The sequence below is a fragment of the Aricia agestis genome, chromosome 6, assembly GCF_905147365.1.
Source record: "Aricia agestis chromosome 6, ilAriAges1.1, whole genome shotgun sequence".
NCBI classification, from domain to species: domain Eukaryota; kingdom Metazoa; phylum Arthropoda; class Insecta; order Lepidoptera; family Lycaenidae; genus Aricia; species Aricia agestis.
In genome coordinates this window covers 2,369,268-2,390,357 of record NC_056411.1, presented here as the reverse complement: position 1 = coordinate 2,390,357, position 21,090 = coordinate 2,369,268, and the positions used below count along the sequence as shown (strand labels likewise).

Sequence of the window (21,090 nt, the reverse complement as noted above, 5' to 3'; positions counted from 1 at the left end):
AGTCATTTAAAATGATACAATTATTATTTACAGCAGTATACATTAGGCTGTTCAGTTGATACCTAGAATAGTTTTCTTTATTATATCTCTTTGGCAACATTTGTATATAGGGAAAAGTAAACAAGATAACATTATTAATATTTTCAATAATAAATAATTTATCTAGAAATTCGGTCATTTGTTTTTTGTTTAATTTTCCCTTCCTCCCAACTAAAACTATTAATGTTGTATTCGGACAATAAGTCATAGCCAAAGCCCTGCACATTATTTCACTATAAGTAGCTCCAGGCATACAGAAATTGGAAAATGATTGTCCAATACACATCCTATTTAATACACATTACTTATATCTTATCCCACCAAAACATTAAATGTAAAAAGGAGCCAAGCAAAATATTGCATAGCCATACAATATATCTATGGTAAAAAGTTTTCAGATCACATTCAAGCCAAGCCTTCAACTTATTTTGTAATTTAAATCATCATTCAGTGAATTTATCAATAGTTTTCTTTATTTTATAATTATTATAAAAGTGGCTTGGCAATGAGCACTAGAGTCTAGTACTTTTATCTATAAAAATTAAAAATTAAGAAAATGAATTTTGCTATTTGTTTGCAATACAATATTTTTACAACTAAAAATTATTAATAAAATAATTATTATGAAGTCAATAATTATTATGAAGTCGAAACTCATTTTTAATGTTCTTGCAAAGCCACAAACATAAAAATCCTTTTTTTAATTTAATAAAGTTAGATTATACTTTTTGAGTTTTTAGGTTTCCTTGCCCAAAGGATGAAAACGGGAGCTTATTCCTAATGAGTCTAGACTTCGCTGTCTGTCTGTCGTCCGTCCGTGTGTCACGAGGCTAGATCTCGAGAACCGCAATAGCTAGATATTTTATTTTACAAATTATGTACTTTTGTAATCGCTATAAAAGCTAATAGTCCAACTAAAATAAAATAAATGATTAATCGGGGGTCTCATACAACAAACACGTTTTTTTGTCCTTTTTTGCTCTATATCCATAATGGTAAAAGTAAGGTTTTTGAAAATTCCAGAAAGTACTTAATTGTATTTCAACTTTAATAATAAGTAATAAAAAGTACATAAACTTGTGATTTAAGGAGGGCTCCCATACAAATTTACGGTACGGAACCCTATGTACGCCAGTTCGACTCGCACTTGGCCAGTTTCATAATTTTTCCTTTCATTGTGAATAACGACTTACCTTCTCGCCAAATTTCAAGGTTCTATGTCTGCTAGAAGTACCTTAGAATTTTGATGATCTGTCAGTCAGTGAGTGACAAAATGTAGTAACTTTGATCATCCGTAACTATCAAACTATTTATCGAAATGTTATGTAATTTGGACGTTAAGCTAGTTTTAATACTTGCTCCTAGTCACCGAAATTCTAAATCCCTAGCTTTGTTAACATCGAAGATAAAGGGGGTGTGAAAAAGCCGCGAACCGCTTCGAGAAAAGTATGCTACGGCCGTGCCTTTGCTAAAAAGCTTGGCTGGAGCACTGCCGTGCTCCCAGATATCTTTAAACGAGCAATTCTTGTATATCTATATATATAAAACTCAAAGGTGACTGACTGATTGACATAGTGATCTATTAACGCACAGCCCAAACCACTGGACGGTTCGGGCTGAAATTTGGCATGCAGGTAGATGTTATGACGTAGGCATCCGTTAAGAAAGGATTTTGAGAAATTCTAACCCCAAGGGGTTCAAATAGGGGATGAAAGTTTGTATATAATAATACTTCTTAACGCGAGCGAAGCCGCGGGCAAAAGCTCGTATATATATAATTGGAATCTCGGAATCGGCTCCAACGATTTTCATGAAATTTAGTATATAGGGGGTTTCGGGGGCGATAAATCGATCTAGCTAGGAATCATTTTTAGAAAATGTAATTTTCATCGAATACCGAGCAAAGCTAGGTCAAATAGCTAGTAATATTATAGTAGTAATTACTGTCACGCTAGGGGTTTTCCCCGGAATTGTTCTAGTTCGTGTGAAGGACGCTCGCAGTAAGCAGGTCATCTTGCCGAGCCGTACTCGTTTGAGGACATAGTTATGGTTCTACTTCTCAACAACTACAGGGCTAAGGAAACGGGAAAATATTTTGGCAGTATGTTCAACAGTTGCATCTAAATAATCATAAAATAGTGAAGGAAGTATTAATAGGAGATGATAAAAGTAAACACTTATAATGGCTCGGGTTGTAGGCCTTATAAAATCATAGTAGGGTCTAGTTCCCATTTTAAATAGCTATCCCTAGGCATATAAAATTACTATGTCTTTGTCTGACGAGTGATTTTTACTATGTGCGAAATAAAGACAAGTAGACTCTGTATAGTTATTCGCTGTGTAAATATTTAATTTGTAAAGGATAGAATTAACTTCTAAAAAAGTCGGCCAATTGCGAGTTGGACTCGCGCACGAATGATTCCATGCCATTTAAGAGCAAAAATAGGCAAAAAAAATATTTTTGTAAGGGAGCCCCTCTTGAATATTTATTTTATTTTAATTTTGTTAGTAATTATTAAACTACAAATACTATTTAGTATTTTTTGAGTATTTTAAGTCCCTACGAGTAGCCAATATTGATATAAATAAAAAAGACTTAATTAGTTTGTTGTATGAGAGCTCCACTTAAATATTTGATATATTTTAAATTTAGTATTTGTGGCTATAGCGGCAATAGAAATACATAATCTGTGAACAACCATCTGGCTATCACCGTTTTCGAGATACAGCCTGGAGACAGACAGATGGACAGACAGACATCGAAGTCTTAGGGCCGGTATAAATAGTCAGTACTCAAGATGCATCTCGGTCTCAAGACATGGTTTAGGCTCTGTGATTGGTTGGCTGTCAAAATTTGGACCAATCACAGAGCCGAACCGCGTCTTGAGACCGAGTCGCATAATTTATACCGGCCTTGGTAATCGGGTACCGTTTTTACTCTTTGAATACGGAACCCTAAAAACACGTATCGCAAAAGATTGAACCACGCCGTTGTTTAACTTTTATTAAAACTAATCCAACACAAAAACAACTAAACAGGCATCAGATAATTTGCTCCAAAAAACTGCTTAACACATACAAACCTAAGTAAAAAGTCCATTTAAGTTAGAGAGCACTTACCGTGGGCTGATCGCGCCCATGCGAAGTTAAATTAATTAATTATTGGGCCTTTAACTTTAGGCCGTTCGATATCCTTTGAGCGAAATTGGCCCCTGTGGGTGTAATTGGCAGCTGTCGTGCTTTTGATGTCGCTATATGTCGATTTTAGTGTTGAGGAATATTTTTAAATATTTTTGGAAAAACGTTTTTTTTACATCCATACATCAATAATATTTTATCATATAGTGTGCATGTATGTCTCTTTGTCTGATATCTGTTCTCACGCTATTAAAAAAGCATTTGCTGTTGATTTGAAAGACCACTATTTTATATAATTTTTATGCGAAACTGCATCGAAGCCTAATCGATGTTTTATTTTAAATATGGAATTAAGTAAGTAATATAAACAAATCAACATGAAATGTACCTTAGCTTCATCTATACATCTATACATATAAATAAAATTGGAGTGTCTGTTTGTAATATTAAAATAACCGTTTTTTACTACATGCATATGAATATTAAGACGGTACTTACACGAAAATAACAATTTTTAGAATTTTTGTCTGTCTGTTTGTTCCGGCTAATCTCCGAAATGGCCGGACCGATTTTGACGGGACTTTTATTGGCAGATAGCTGATCTAATAAGGAGTAACTTAGGCTACTTTTTAACCAACGTCCAAAAAGGAGGACGATATTTTTTTATTTTTTATTTTTTACCTATGTATTTTACATTTTGTTGACGCGGACGAAGTCGCGGGTAACAGCTAGTTATGAATACAATCAAAATAATGAGGCACATGCTTTCATTAAAATTTTAACATTAATTCATATGCAATATTTTTCCTCCATTTGTTGTCACGAAGCGGCTTATTGAGGCATAAAACCATAAAACTTTTTTGTATTAACAAATGTCAAAATCTGACTAAAATTCTATGTCTTGTTATTTTGATTATAGTTGCGTTCTTCACACAAATAGACTACAATAACAAAAATGGCGTCCATGGCTATACAACAGCTATACTTGATCTCCAGTCTCGGTGGTAACCGTACAATTGAATTTTCCGAGCACCTAGTAAGCTCATTTCGTGGCTTAACACCGTTCCAACGTGAAAATCTTTTGAAGTGAGCGTTGTATGCTATTTCCGCTTGTAAATAACTCTAGGAGTGGTGGTTAAAAAGCTGTCTGTGATGTTTTTTCTTATTATGTTTAAATCCTGATTGTAGATTTTTAGAAGTCAATAAAGACTGAGTAAGATAACTTACAGGGGAGTAAGATAAGACAATACAGATAAGATTTATACAGAAATATAATTAAAAAGATACTTTAATTCATATAAACTTTTAAACTTTCGCGTTGCATTATAATTAAAGCTTATTACTCGGGACTTAACGCGACTTATTCTAGTAGTAATGCTAAGTACATACTTTTTCTCGACGTTTGTATATAATATATACAAACGTCGAGAAAAAGTAAGTCGCGTTAAGTCCCGAGTAATAAGTTTTAATTATAATGCAACGCGAAAGTTTATATGAATTAAAGTATCTTTTTAATTATATTTCTCTATAAATACGCTGCGGGGTGGCCTTTTTGATTAAGATTTTTAGTTTTTCCCTTTTTTTTTAGTCTAATTATTATCATTGTTAAATTATTTATATTTATGTTTCTGTAGATTATTGTTATTGTTAATTTTATATTCTGAATAGTGTTTCTGTATAAATTATATTTTGAACGAAAAGTATGTAGTAGCATTACTACTATAAGTCGCGTTAAGTCCCGAGTAATAAGTTTCAAAAACTATAATTCATATTTTAAAATCGAGCACGATAAATTTCAGACGACATCCAATAACCTACATTAAACACCGCAGCGCTCTACTAAAAAGTTATCGTACGTAACTTAATTAGAATCAAATGTTTAATTTTTATATGAGTGCAGCCGTTAGGTTCCTGGCACAAGTTCCCACTTCCCATTTCCCACTTCCCACTTCAACACCTGGCACTCCCACTTTACATCTGGCATTTCCGCACGTTCCTATTTTAACTGGGATAATAAAGGCACTTACCGCGCGTCGAGTACATTCCCCGTCCACTTTGTCTGGCTTTACTTTAAACGATTTGTCGATTTTTAAACATGTTCGCTAGTCACCGAGGTAATCCCGCTGCTATTATTATAAAATGTGAAAGATTGTGAGGCTGGATGTTAGCAGATTTACATGTTGATGTTTGGGTTATAGATAAGCAAAGGTTACGTTGAGATTTCTGAATTCTGCAGCGTACAAAGTTGTAGGCAATATTCAATCGCAACAAAAATTTAGTAACGCATTCATAATATTATTTAATACTAGATGTGCCGGCAAACGTTTCTTTGCCATATAAAGTATTTCGCTCGTATTATTTTATTGAAGTAACTAAATAAGTATGTCACCATGGCAACGTCCATCGCTATCCCGTCGCACAAACAATGGTCGCCGTCAGTCTCGAGTTGTAATAATGCACTTATCAATTAGGTACCCAGTAGCCGATTCTCAGACCCACTGAAAATGCATATAAAATTTGGTTAAAATCAGTAGGTAAAGCCGTTTCGGAGGAGTACGCGGCCTAACATTGTGACACGAGAATTTTAAATATAAGATTATGAATGCGAAAGTGAGTTTATCTGTCATTCTGTCTGTCTTTCTCTCTGATTTAAGTACCGAATAAGTGCAAGAAGTACCGATTAAACCATTGGACCGATTTTGCTAAAATTTGATATACTTTAGTCCCTCAAAAGATTATGCCACAGTTTTGCACACAGTAAGATCATCCGGGAAAATGCACAGTTCCCTGCGAATTTTCCCCAATGAATTTGCGAGATACATATTCTATAGTCTATATAAAATAAACAGCAAAAAAATCTGAATATGTATGGTCCAGAGACGACACCGCGGACCCCCATACGTATACTCGCGGACCCCCAGGGGTATGCGGACCACAGGTTGAGAAACACTGCTCTATACTATACATTAATGAGAAAATGCCGTAATGAGCTGTCTCGCTGCTTGGCGCTGAACAAACTCATTACTATGGATTTATTGTAATTAATGGTTATTACAATTTCTGATGAGAGTTTTTCATTTGTTTTATTTAACTTTAATTCGACGTGTGTCATTTCATATTAACAAATTTTAAATCAAGTTTTAAAATTGGACGCTGTTAAGCATTCGTGTACTAACCCACACAAAAATTTATGTTCTGTAGATGATTTAGACAAGACTGCATTCAAAATTTAACAACAAAAAAAATTGTGGGTTAAAACACTAATGCTTAACAGCGACCAAATACTGATGAACAGCGGCTAAATTACGGCCGTATTCAGAGAGTTTAAATCATTACTTAACTTTAATTTAATTGAGAGATTGACGAAAACTGTATAGATTTTACTACATACATCGTATTAAGATACATCCAAGTTAATGTTGTGTAGATAATATAGAAATAGTTATTAGCTACGCATGTATCCTTGTCTAATGTTATAACAAAAAATTTGATTTGACACATATCCAATCTATCCATGCTTCTCCATTTTTTCCGACTCCAGATTTTTCAATTATATTTAAAGTCAACAATATTATGTTAAATAAATTCGAATAACACAAACTCAAATTAGCAAATATAAACGCAGTTAAATTCCAAATATTTACCAAGTTTATTATATTCGCAAAATAACAAATTATGTGACGGCGGAATATATATTTTAATGAAGACAAATGTTTATCGCGGATGTGACGTCACTGATTACTCCCGGGGGCCTACTAACACCTCATATCCGGAATTTAGGGATCCCCACCGCCTACTGTAAGGATTTATTGGCTCTACTTCCTACCTAATACCGAAGTAGGTTGATAAATAACCTGCATTACTGCAGGTCCGATATAGTATTCGATGGTTTCGATACTGTCTCGGTACGTTAAAACTAAATGATACGAACCTAAAAACCTGCTGATTAGTAAATTTGTCACTTCACTTGTAGCTTGATGATCGTTGGGCGTATTAGAAATACTATTATGTATTCTGTTCGATAGGAGCCGGAGACAAATCTGTATTCATATCATTGAGACCCAAGTTAATATAGTCTTAATTGCTGGGTACACAGGTGACATTTGTATTCGTAGTATTATAGTGCAATCAGTGATATATAGTATTTTTGTTGACATAATATATTATATCAAATTAAACAGACTAAAGGTACAAGTTGGAAGCGGGCTGCATGAAGCTGCAGCAGACGACGTGTCGTCGCGACACTACTGGTTTCTATGTATTTCTATGAATAAGTGTCGCTGGCTTCGTGTCGCTAGCTGCGGAGGATGTTTTATAGAAATACATAGAAACCAGTAGTGCCGCGACGACATGTCGTCTGCTGCCGCTTCTTATCGCCGGCTTATATACGTGGGAGAGCCATGCTTCGGCATGAATGGGCCGGCTCGACCGGAGAAATACCAAATAGGGAAAGGAATTGAACTCACCGGAGACCCAATTCCCTTCCCTATCCTCCTGTATTCCCTTCTCTTCCCATCCCTACCCTCCCCTATTACCCTATTCCCTCTTAAAAGGCCGGTAACGCACCTGCAGCTCTTCTGATGCTGCGAGTGTCCATGGGTGACGGAAGTTACTTTCCATCAGGTGACCCGTTTGCTCGTTTGCCCCCTTCTTTCATAAAAAAAACTTGTTCCTTAAATGTTATACAGCTAAAGTTCTAATAAACAGCAATACTGAAACATTGCCTCTACATGTCTCATTCGAGTAACGTAAGCATGTTTAATTCTAAACTACCCAATACATCGTTATAAACATTCGAGTCTGCTCTAGATGGTTCTAGACGTCTCCAGACGAAAGTTGCGAGGAGTTTACGTGCTCAATTTTGCTCGAAACTCGAGATCTCACCGAATATAGTACGTGAGCGGGGATTTGTTGTCTCGGAAAAGCCAGATCGGTATAATGCCATTTGATTTGCAGCGAGTACTGTTAGAATATTCATGAGTTGATTTGACGCTAAGTTGTTATATTGACATGACCCGTGTCTTAACTTGTGAACGAGCAACTTAGTTCACGAGTTATGGACGAAATTATCAGAGATATATGCCAGAAAATTAATTCTTAATTGCAACTTCATATACATTAGTAACTAATAAAAATTAAATTAAAAACAAAAAAGTGGCATACCCACTACAACCCCAACGGTGTTCCTGCTTTTTTCGCTTAAGGTATATAGAAGCCACGGGTTACGCGGAATACACAACCGCAAGCTAAACTTATTAATAACTTAACATTAACTTTTTTTCGCAGAGCTAAATGCAACAAAACCAACGGAGACCTCGTTGGACAACCAAGAGGATGTCCTATATCAGAAAGACGTATCTTTCTCCGCTGAACTAGAAGTAGCACCGTCCAATAGAATTAGTAAACCTAATGTTAGCGAGAGACATATCGACGAAAGACTTACGACGTTACCAACGACGACACAGGAGAGCAAAGTCAACTATACGTACACTGGGGAGAGGACGAAGGAAGTCGAGGGTCTTGTCAGCCTCATGGAGGATGGAGTCAGCAAGGTGGACCTGAACATCATCACGGACGAGAAAGTCAAATACGCTATCAATGAGGCGAGCAAGTTTAAGGTTACGACGCTTGGACCCAGCTTGGAGCAGAAAGTAAGGACTCACTCAGTTTCTAATGTTTTGATTTTAAAATAAACAAAAAAATACCACGTATATTATCCAGTGAATGCACTACGTATATCCCTGTTAAAAAGTTTTACCTAATACAACAGATTATATTACACTTTATACTATATGTTAATGATTTACGTTCTACAGGTCCCAGGTCCCACTACGTCTGCAGCACATACGACCGCTGTAGAGAGTTGCAGCTGCGACCCCTGCAACTCCAACTGTTCCTGTCCAACGCCTGCCACCTGCAAAACTGGTAAGTCTTATCATTCGTTTCTGAGGTCAAGTAGATTTCACTTTGTTATAAATTTCAGGGTTATAAACGTATTGTGACTAGTTTTTAATATGAATTAGGCATTCGATTTCACTTCAATATTACACGCAATAGATACTCTCTATCTTTAAAACCCTGTGGTATTTAAACTTAAAAAACTTATAGAAAAAAGTAAACTTTTTCAGTTTTCTGTTAAAGCAATACATATTTACATACTTGAATTTACATATTTGAATTTATTGCTAAAAGGACTTGGCCCCGTGCGAGCTTCTTACGCCTTCTTTTCGCCAAGATAGTTAAAGGACATTCTAAAAGAGTTAGTTTCTTAAAATGTTTAACATTTTTCATTCAATATCTTTTTCGTTTAAATTATTAAGTTTACAAGTTTAAATCGATTTCTCACAGTGTCATCCCATAAACAAAACAAACTTAAATTAGCATTAAAATTCGAAGCATCCATTTAAACTAGAGCGGAACAGATGACAACGTAAACGACTGCACAGTTTGTAACTTGTGAACTTATAACGAATGACTCTGTTACTAATAGAATGTAACATGCAACTTCTATCCCTCTACTGCTGACTTTTTAGTTAACTAGATGACGCGCGCAACTACGTTGCGCCAAAATTCGTTTCCTCTATAATCTATATTATGTATGCTTAGTTTCTAAAATATCCTATGACCTATGTAGTATTTGAGTGGTGTATTTATGTTTGCTTTCATTATTCACGACAAAAATTTTCTTGAAATACTTATCCACGTCATTTAATTATAAGCGCAGGTAGTTGCCAAAAATAATTAAAATTTATCGTCAGTTTATTAATAAATTGAAAATGTCAAGTCTGTCATATGAACGATAATGAGTTTTTCACTTTGATGAAAAATAATGGCTCACTATTCGCGCGATTATGCGGAATTTAAATTGTTATAGCAATTATGTTACGGGGTTATTAACTTAACTTCTCTCATAAAGAGTTTATAAAGTGACGTTATAAGTACGTTTTTAACCAACATTGTCAAGAGAAGGGCTATGTTTTTCGAGTGTATACTGTATAATTATTAAAATTGAGTTGTACGTTTATAGTTATTTGATGTATTTTAATGGCAGAGCAAATTGCGTCGAATCATTAGAATAAAAAACCAGCCAAGTGCGAGTTGGTCTCGCCCATGAAGGGTTCCACAGCAGCAATAAGGTTTATTTTTATAAAATTAAAAGGTTTCGAATGCTTTTTATATTTCAGTTGATTTAATGAAAGTTAATTTAAGGTTTACCTTTTATGACATATAAAAAAAAACTACTTGCTAGATGTCGTTCAAACCAATTTTCGTTGGTAGTTTTTATAGTAATGTACATCATATATTTTTTTAGACTTATCATACATACATATAACTTTAGAAGTTAGAGGGGGGGCACAAATTTTTTCACTTTGGAAGAGTCTCTCTCACAAACTTTTCAGGTTAGAAAAAAATTATATTAGAAACTTCAATATGATTTTTGAAAACCTATCCACCTATCCATAGATACCCCACACGCATAGGTTAGATGAAAAAAATATTTTTTTGTTGGTTTAAGGTTTACCATTTATGACGTATTTAAAAAAACTACTTGCTAGATCTCGTTCAAACCAATTTTCGTTGGTAGTTTTTATAGTAATGTACATCATATATTTTTTTTAAACTTATCATGCGCCTACTTTAGAAGTTAGAGGGGGGGGGGACACATTTTACCACTTTGGAAGAGTCTCACAAGCAAACTGTTCAGGTTAGAAAAAAATTATATTAGAAACCTCAATATGATTTTTGAAGAGCTATCCATAAATACCCCACACGCATAGGTTAGATGAAAAAAAAAAAAAAAAAAAAAAATATATATATATATATATATATATATATATATATATATATATATATATATATATATATATATATATATATATATATATATATATATATATATATATATATATATATATATATATATATATATATATATATATATATATATATATATATATATAAATAAATATAAATATAACCCCTGAAATTTTTTATAATTTTTCAATGTTTGTATCAAAATCTTAATGCGGTTCACAGAATATATTTGCTTACCAAATTTCAATAGTATAGCTCTTATAGTTTCGGAGAAAAGCGGCCGTGACATACGGACGGACAGACAGACAGACAGACAGACAGACAGACATGACGAATCTATAAAGGTTCCGTTTTTTGCCATTTGGCTACGGAACCCTAAAAACAGTAGATGTTTTTGTTAATTAACAGTTAGGTTCTAGAATTAACTACTGAAAACGTTGAAAAAGTAAAAGGATATTCGCTTCATAAGGTTAAGAGCTGCCTAAAGTTTTCTTATTTCTCTATCTACTTAATAGAACATGGATGATGTATACGTTATATAATTATTTAGTTATAATATGATCTAGCGCTGTAATTACAAACTGGGGCCTGATTTCCAAGAGTCGAAAATAGTTCGATCGCAGTCGCTTTCTCACTTGCGCGCACACGTTAGATAATCTAACGTGCGAGTGACATAACTTGAGTGACTTGAGTACGAAACAACATTTGAGGCTTAAGGATCGATCCCCTGGCATGTAAATAATTATCGCCACGGTGGGCATTTTTCGCCCACTCAGAGGTCACCGTACTCTCACCCTAGAACAGCGAAAATTCCGAGGAAACAAAAGGAGCAAAATGTTTGTGAGAGTGGAGGGTGTAAATAACACGCCTACTGCCAATATGTAGGCGGACGACATGTTGACCCAGCTGTGTTCCCTTATCTAATGTTGGTATAGATATTATGTTTAAACTAGCTGACCCGGAAAACGTTGTTTGGCCATATAAATTATTTCTAGTATTAATATAAAAAGTAGATAAACACTTGTTCTCAGGCCTAACGAATGTACCTACATATAAAGTTTTGGAGAAGTTCGCGCACAAACACCTGTTTTGGGTTTGCCCTTGCAGGTTGGGCCTGTATAGTGTAAAGATCAGTTTATATTCAAGTTTGAATAGGTAACTTAACCTGGCGGCAAATCTGTCAATTCAATGTGTATTTATTATGTGTATAATGTAGATGTTTTTTTTTTATGAATTATTTCATAAAAAAAAAAAAACATCGAGCAAACTGGGTCACCTGATGGAAAGCAACTTCCGTCGCCCATGGACACTCGCAGCATCAGAAGAGCTGCAGGTGCGTTGCCGGCCTTTTAAGAGGGAATAGGGTAATAGGGGAGTGTAGGGATGGGAAGGGAAGGGAATATCAGAGGGTAGGAAAGGGAATAGGAGAGGGTAGGAAAGGGAATAGGGTAGGGGATTGGGCCTTGTGTAGTACATAAACAGAATATACGACAGTAAACTTTAGTTTTAAACGATTCATTTAAAAATGCATCACATCGCATCGTCGCGTCTCGTTGCAATTTGAAATCCTAAATTTAAGAGTGAGTGTAAATGTAAGTGTCTAGATAGGGGCAAATGAATTAAAAATTTGAGATTAAAGTTTACCGGAGGCCCGATCCCCTACCCTATTCCCTTCCCTACCCTCCCCTATTCCCTTCCCTTCCCTACCCTCCCCTAATACCCTATTCCCTCTTAAGAGGAGTGTACACCGCCCTTTTTTCCATACAAACGTTGTCCCCTGTTTCCTCCCTGGATAATGCTAGTAAAGTTATAATTTTTTCCCTGAATATTTACGGCCACTAATACAATGTCCTTATGTTTTCCTTTTTTTTTATAATTTAATTAAATAAGATATGAACGTTCAAAAACCCAAAAAATTGCCAGATTTTCCGCTGTGTTCAAACGTCCAGAAAACAGATTTGGCTAGATACAAAAAAAGCAAAACATAGGAACACAGCTCAAGCCTTTCTTTAATCTTTAGTGAAAAAAGTACTTAAATCGATTAAGTTTTGGAGAAGGAATCAGGAGACAACGAATCGTTGATTTTCTGCAGTTGTCTCTATCGCGTTCTGCGCATAGGCTTGAGGTAAGGGAGACTATAGATATTACACGTACTTTTTTTCATTTCTCTAGCCCCTGGAGTATCCTCTTAAAAGGCCGGCAACGCACCTGCAGCTCTTCTGATGCTGCGAGTGTCCATAGGCGACGGAAGTCGCATTCCATCGGGTGACCCGTTTGCTCGTTTGCCCTCTTATTTCATAAAAAAAGACATAACCTTGAGTTAGTTTATACAGCGTGAAGATATTATATCATAATATTGATTCTTTCAGTTAAGAAGTAAACAAACTTACAAACATCTGCACAGTTATACACATAAAATACATACAATCTAATATCAAATCTTCCCTCATTATAATGGTAACTCCCCAACGAAGTTCACCGATCACGTGAACTCGTGAGAGAGTGACCAGCTGTTATCTGTGTGTTTATGTAAACTGTATATTTGTATGTATATGTGTTTAAATGGTCATCACTCATCAGATATCTAATGTTGAAGTAAAACATGCAATGTAAGAAACATAAAGAAGTCTATAAAATGGTATTTTTGATTAGACATCAAATAAATGTAAACATAAACCGATTTTCTACTTTCATCTAACTTGTAAATTCTAAAAAGCTTAGATTATTTCGGTGCAGTTTCAGTATTATAAAACTACGACATGGAATTGATATCAACTGTAAAAACATCAAACATATTATTTTGATTGGTGAAAATTAAAAAAATATTATATTTAAGAATCCAGACCAGAGGGATCGAAACGGTAATGTTGGATTAAAATAAAAGACTGCAAGGGCACAGGCTTAAGATACTGGAATTTATACCTGCTCAGAAACATTGTTCTATACAGGTATAACATATATGACGTCACAATTGTCCCTCTGTCCCAGCGGGATAACATACGCCATTACAGTACCTCTTCCGGCCCGCTCGCGCTCACTTCCGCCGTCTCGAGCTTTGTGCTGTTCTTTTACGGTTTGGGAAAATTAAAATTCTTTGAATAATATGTAAGTTTACCTCTTAGGTGTTTCTTGTTATAGAGTAGGCTGGTATAAGTTCCAAAGAGAAAGTATGATTTATTTGATTTTGAAGTAAGTTGACAATTTTATTATAATGAAAAAAATGTTTTAAGAGAAACGATCTGTGTTAAAAATATTTTAATATTTTATCGGAGGAATACCTAACAATAAACGTAATTGTCGTTTCTCTTATTTTACAGGTATGATATTATTATATTATTGTCGTATTTAGTTTGTTTATAATTTTACTTTTAGTGATTAAACTCTTATTTTACAGAGAAACAAAATTGTTTACTTGTTTTCCTCCATACATCAAAATAATCTTATAAAACGACAATTCGCTTATCATAACAGTATGGAGAAGCTACAATTTAAATTTACTTTGCTACCTAAAAGCGACGGAAAGTCCAATGTACTTTCTATAACGTCGATAACTACTCAAAGTAATAAAGAGTATTATATACCTGAAGAATTGCAAGATATTAGCAATCACACAGAAATAATGCAAACCGCTACATATAGTAAAGTGCGAATATCCTAAAGAAAAGATATCAGACCAGAAGGATCTGGATAAACATGACAGAGGAGTTGATGAAAATTTATGTAGACGAAAATGATAATCTACAATTTGGAGACCAATATCTTGAAGAACTTTTTCTTGAAGAACAGGTGATCCAAAGGAGTGAGAATGCAGGTAATATACATGAAATTAAATATCAAAGCCTTAAGGATATCGCAGAAAAATTTATAATTGATAAATTTTCAACTAAGAATATGAACGCAAACTTATGGATTGACACATTTGAAAAAGAATGTGCTCGTTTTTGCGTCACAACTAATGAACAAAAACTAGAAATTCTTAGATTATTTTTTGATAAGAGTTGCATCGACTGGTATAATTCGATGATTATGAAGCTAACACTTAACTCTGAATGGTCTATTTGGAAGTCAAAATTTTGTGAGACTTTTGCAAACAAAGGGTGGAATCCAGTCAATTTAGCTTTATCATATAGATATAGAGATGGTTCTTTACTGGATTATGCAATAAGAAAAGAAAAGCTTCTACTGGAAATGAGAACATCTATAGATGTAGGCACATTAATAGACCTGATAGCAGCAGGCTTACCAGATCACATATTGCATAAGATTGATAGAGAGATTTTAACAGATACGATAGATTTGTTCAATGTACTAAGAAAACACGAGCATATGGTACAAAAGAAAAGTAATATGATGAATGGAAAGAAAATGTATAAGACTGCCTGGCGAGCTAATGAGTATAATGAAGCAACTCGAAATACATGTAAGATTTGTGAAAATTTAAATAAAGGAGCTCGTTATCACTCAGAAGCTACATGTTGGTTCAAACCAAAAGATGATAATAAGGTAAAGAGAAATTTAATAAGACATGTGAATAACTCCGAAATTGAGGCGGAGTTAAATGAAACTGAACAAAAAAACTAATAGTGACACCATTAATAACTATAAAATTAACAATAAATGAGAAGTTACAAATAGATGGAATTTATGATTCAGGCTCTAATGTTTCTTTGATAAATTCAAAATTACTTAAAATAAAGAATAAAGGAAGGAATGTAAACGAGGCAAGCTTAATAACTATTAATGGTGTCCAAAAAGCAACTGGTTTGACTAGATTAAGAATTAAGATTTTTGAAGTAGAAAAAGACGTGGATGTTTACGTCATTGATGAAAAGAATTTCAAACATGATTTTCTCATTGGTTTGGATATGATAAAAATGTTTGGATTGATTCAAACTGAAAAGTTAACGATTATTCAAAAGAAATATAATTGTGAGAACAAGGATAATATGATAGAAAGTGGAGATGTCAGTATGAAAAGAGAAATATGTAACGATGGAATTACAGAAAATATAAAAATAAACTTTAATGAACATGTCAAAGAAGATGATATTGAAATGAAAGTAGATCATTTAGAAGATGGTGAAAAATATAAAATAAATAAATTAATTGATGACTACAAGTCAGTTTTTGCTAAAGACAAGTATGACATAGGCACTGTAAATGGATATGAAGCTAGAATTGACTTAACAGTAGAGAAATACTGCAGTAAGAGACCTTACAGATGCACGATGGAAGATAAGAAGGAGATAGAACAGCAGATAGCAAAATTACTTGATAATAAGCTAATAGAAGAATCCTACAGTCCATTTGCAGCGCCAGTTACATTAGCATATAAAAAAGAAGACAATAAGAAAACAAGATTATGTATCGATTTTAGAGACTTAAATAAAATTGTAGTACCACAAGCTCAACCTTTCCCGTTAATTGAAGATCTAGTAATAAAAACAAGAAATTGCAAATTTTTTCACGACCCTAGATGTAAATTCAGCATTTTGGTCTATTCCTTTAAGAATAGAAGACAGAAAGAAAACAGGGTTTGTAACTCAAGAAGGCCACTACCAGTGGACATGTCTTCCCTTTGGTTTAAAAACGTCTTCAGCAATATTTCAAAGAGTGTTGAGCAACATATTAAGAAAATATAAACTCAACGAATTTACCGTTAATTACATTGACGATATCTTGATCTTCTCCGAGGATTTTGATAGCCATATTAATCACTTAAGACAGTTATTAGAAGCTATAAAAAAGGAAGGATTCAGGTTAAAATTTACGAAATGCACTTTTGCCTCAAATTCTGTCAAATATCTGGGACATATCATTCAAAATAATTCAGTGCAGCCTTTAAAAGATAATATTATTTCCGTACAAAACTTTCCTACTCCTAAAAATCAAAAAAACATTAGACAGTTTCTTGGTAAAATAAATTTCTACCATGAATACATACCAAGAAAGGCTATTATATTGGACCCCTTGCATAAATTGTTAAGGAAAGGCCAAAAATTTGTTTGGTCCAATGAATGCCAAAAATCTTTTGACATTATAAAAAATCTATTATGCTCTAAACCAATATTAGAGATTTATGACAGAAATTTACCTATACACATTTATACAGATGCATCCATAGAAGGAGTTGGTGCAGTCTTAAAACAGATACAGCCAGATGGACAAGAAAAAACTGTAGCATATTTTTCGAAGAAATTGACGGAAACGCAGAAGAAAAAGAAAGCTATTTATTTGGAATTGTTGGCGATAAAAGAGGCGGTGGTTTTTTGGCAATATTGGCTAATAGGAAGACCATTTACTGTTTTTTCGGACCACAAACCTTTGGAGAATATGAATTTAAAATCAAGAACGGACGAAGAATTAGGGGATCTTACCTATTACCTTTCACAGTACGAATTTAATGTAGTTTATTCTCCTGGAAAAAATAATTTAGAGGCAGACTGTTTAAGTAGAAATCCAGTGTTGAGTTCAGATGAAAACACTGATGAACAACTAAGAGTTGTCAATCTTATAAGCATTGAAGACATATTGAAAGATCAAGAAATTAATAAGGAAGTACAAGAACAAAAAGATAAGTTAATAAATAAACATAATGTGTACTTCAAAAGGGTTGGAAAAAGAGATAAAATAATTTTATCAAAAGAATTAAGTTTAACATTTTTGAAAGATGTTCATGAAAATATGTGTCATATTGGAATCAATCAAATGCAAAAGATGATTGGTAAATTTTATTTTATAAGAAATTTATCAGATAATATTAAAAAGATTTGCAAAAGTTGTGAAACTTGCATAAAAAATAAAACAAGAGGACATGAAAGATTTGGATCTATGTCTCATCTAGGACCAGCAACAAGACCTTTTGAGATTATGTCTATTGATACAATAGGCGGATTTGGAGGTTCGAGATCATCAAAAAAATACTTGCATTTATTAGTTGACCATTTTAGTAGATTCGCATTTATTCATACGTCTAAAACTCAAACAGCAAATGATTTCATAAGACTTTTATCTAGTATAGTGGAAACGGAAGAAATAGGCATGATTTTGACCGATCAATATCCAGGAATCAATTCAATTGCATTAAAAAAATTTCTTGGTGACAGAAATATACCATTGGTATTTACAGCAGTAAACTGCCCTTTTTCTAATGGCTTAAATGAACGTTTGAATCAAACATTGGTGAATAAGATAAGATGCAAAGTTAACGAAGAAGAGAAGAAAAGAGCTTGGGCTAGTATAGCTAAGGAGTGTGTTAAAAAATATAATGAGACTGTTCACACAGTTACTGGATTCTCTCCAACTTATCTTTTATATGGAACAGAAAAAGTAATGATTTTACCAAAGGAATTTAGAAATAACTTAACGAGTGAGAGTTGGATAAATGACAAAAAAATTGCTTTGGATAATTCAAAAAAGTCCCATGATTACAACAAGAAATTATTTGACAAGAATCGGAAGCATTGTAATTTTAATGTGGGAGATCTAGTTTATGTTGAGAATGGAAATAGACTTAATAGATGTAAGTTAGATGAAGTTTATATTGGACCATTTAGGATTGTAGAGAAAGTGTCGAGTTCTATATATGAAATAGATACAGGTCATAGAAAAGCTGAGTCAAACCTATTTCATGTGACTAAAATGATTCCTGTACCTATGTTAGACTTAAATTAGACTTATGTAGGCCTTTAGATTTAGTGATGTAAAAAAAAATGTTTTTTTTTTTTTTCTCCTTAAGGGGGGAGATGTAAGTTTACCTCTTAGGTGTTTCTTGTTATAGAGTAGGCTGGTATAAGTTCCAAAGAGAAAGTATGATTTATTTGATTTTGAAGTAAGTTGACAATTTTATTATAATGAAAAAAATGTTTTAAGAGAAACGATCTGTGTTAAAAATATTTTAATATTTTATCGGAGGAATACCTAACAATAAACGTAATTGTCGTTTCTCTTATTTTACAGGTATGATATTATTATATTATTGTCGTATTTAGTTTGTTTATAATTTTACTTTTAGTGATTAAACTCTTATTTTACAGAGAAACAAAATTGTTTACTTGTTTTCCTCCATACATCAAAATAATCTTATAAATATTCACGGGATGTCTTGTGATGTAAATGAATTGCGAGAAACGTTTGCGTTTATTGTTTCGAGGAAAATTGGGAATATATGTTTCATTATGTAGAATTTTTCTAAATTAACTTCTGCCTGGGTTTTTGATAGTTTGTAAAAATATCATGCATGTTCTATAAAAAATATATTAGAACAGGGATATTAAAAAATGTATTTTAAGTATTATCGGACCCTCACTGGCCTAAGTAGGCCTAATTGATTTATTAAGATAGCTAACTTTATAATCGTAAATTAGTAAAGTACCTGCATTTAAATACCATGATTTCATAATATCGTAATTATACTTACAACAATTTTTGTTGTAAGTATAATTACGATAACTTCTTAAAATCCATGACAATAAATTATAAAATACCGTGCTGCCACAAAAATCCATTTAAATATTATGATTTATCGTTCACAAAACATTAATCCTAATTCAAATTGCGACATACCGTAAAAAATTACAATCCGTTACAGTCTTTACGTCTTTTTACGTCGATTACAAAGCTTTGAGGAACAAAAGGAGCGTCTAAGAAGGGTGGGGGAGTTTTCCATTACCGTACCCCATGGGGTGAGGGGTCCTCTTGAATGTATTAAGTGATATTGGGGTAGCTTTAGATACGGTTTTTTAACACTACACGACACGACAAACCACTTGAACGTGACTCGGCGGGTGCGGATCTCGGACGCTGTAAATACAATTCGAAACGATATGTAAGATATGATTTTGTGATGAAACGGAACTTGTGATACAAAAATAACAAAAGTTTATTACATAGCCATAAGCTATGATTTCTACGAATATGTGACTGTGTGAATTTTTTATTTATTTACTTATTTATTTAACATTTATTGTACACAAGACACTTATTCTAAAACTATTGACATGGAAAGACGACACAAAGAAACAGCTTATTTCTTAAGAAATTTCTTACAGCAGCCCTACAAAGAGAGATATGACATGTAAGAAAATGGACAGAGCGTGCACAATCACAAAATATGCTTTCAATCTACATACAAGAAAATAATATTAAATAATAATAATACATACATACATTATAATCAGATTTTTTCTACAAAACATCAAAATATTTAAATTAATTATTTAAATTCAGTTATTATATCGCAGGCTGTAAGGCCTTTATTTCGAGAATATACGAAAGATAGATAGATTTTCTTTATAATTAACAGAATAAAATTTAATCTATATTAGTAGAATGCGGCCATCCTCTTCTTCAGCATTATTATCTGAATGCCATCGCTAAGGGTGGGATTCATTAAAAAGCCTCCTCAGACAATACTTACCGCCGATAGAATTCCTTTATTCCGAGTTAGTAGTGAGCCATTCAATAGCACTATTAAATACCATCTTACATATAAATAAAATTGAAGTGTCTGTTTGTAATATTGAAAGAACCGTTTCTTACTACATGCATATGAATGTACTTAGGATATATATACCAAAATAGCATTTTTTTACAATTTTTGTCCGTCTGTGTGTCTGTCTGTTTGTTCCGGCTAATCTCCGAAACGGCTGGGGCGATTTTGACGGGACTTTTTTTGGCAAATAGCTGATGTAATAAGGAGTAACTTAGGCTACTTTTTAACCGACTTTCGATAAAGGAGGAGGATATATTTTATTTTTTTATATATTTGTTCGGAAAAATTCTCTTTTTTTTATTATCTCCGTTATCACATTTTGCTGACGCGGACAAAGTCGCGGGAAACAGCTAGTCTTATAATATAATATAATGCCAATGTTGAGAAAAATCTATAAGCTGTTTTTAAATATATATTAGCACAGTTTTTATATTAATTGAAAGTGAATAATGTTTTATTTCTAATTTATTTCTAAATCGGTTAAAAATTAACGTGTACATGAAGCCTACCACTAGTCCTGAAACCCCGGCAAGAAAACCCGGCGTAAGAAACTCGCAAAGAAATTAATAATTTACACAAACTGTGAATATACCTTTTTTTTAATC

General features: G+C 33.4%; 1 protein-coding gene across 1 annotated transcript in view; it reads left to right on the top strand.

Moving 5' to 3' along the window:
• The window catches only part of LOC121727992 (pikachurin), a 145,512-nt gene that overhangs the window by 79,610 nt on the left and 44,812 nt on the right, over nt 1-21,090 (top strand). Inside the window, exons 4-5 of the mRNA XM_042116076.1 lie at nt 8,464-8,828; nt 8,994-9,102. Of these exons, the coding sequence (XP_041972010.1) occupies nt 8,464-8,828; nt 8,994-9,102 (474 nt within the window). The remainder of the gene's footprint in view (nt 1-8,463; nt 8,829-8,993; nt 9,103-21,090) is intronic.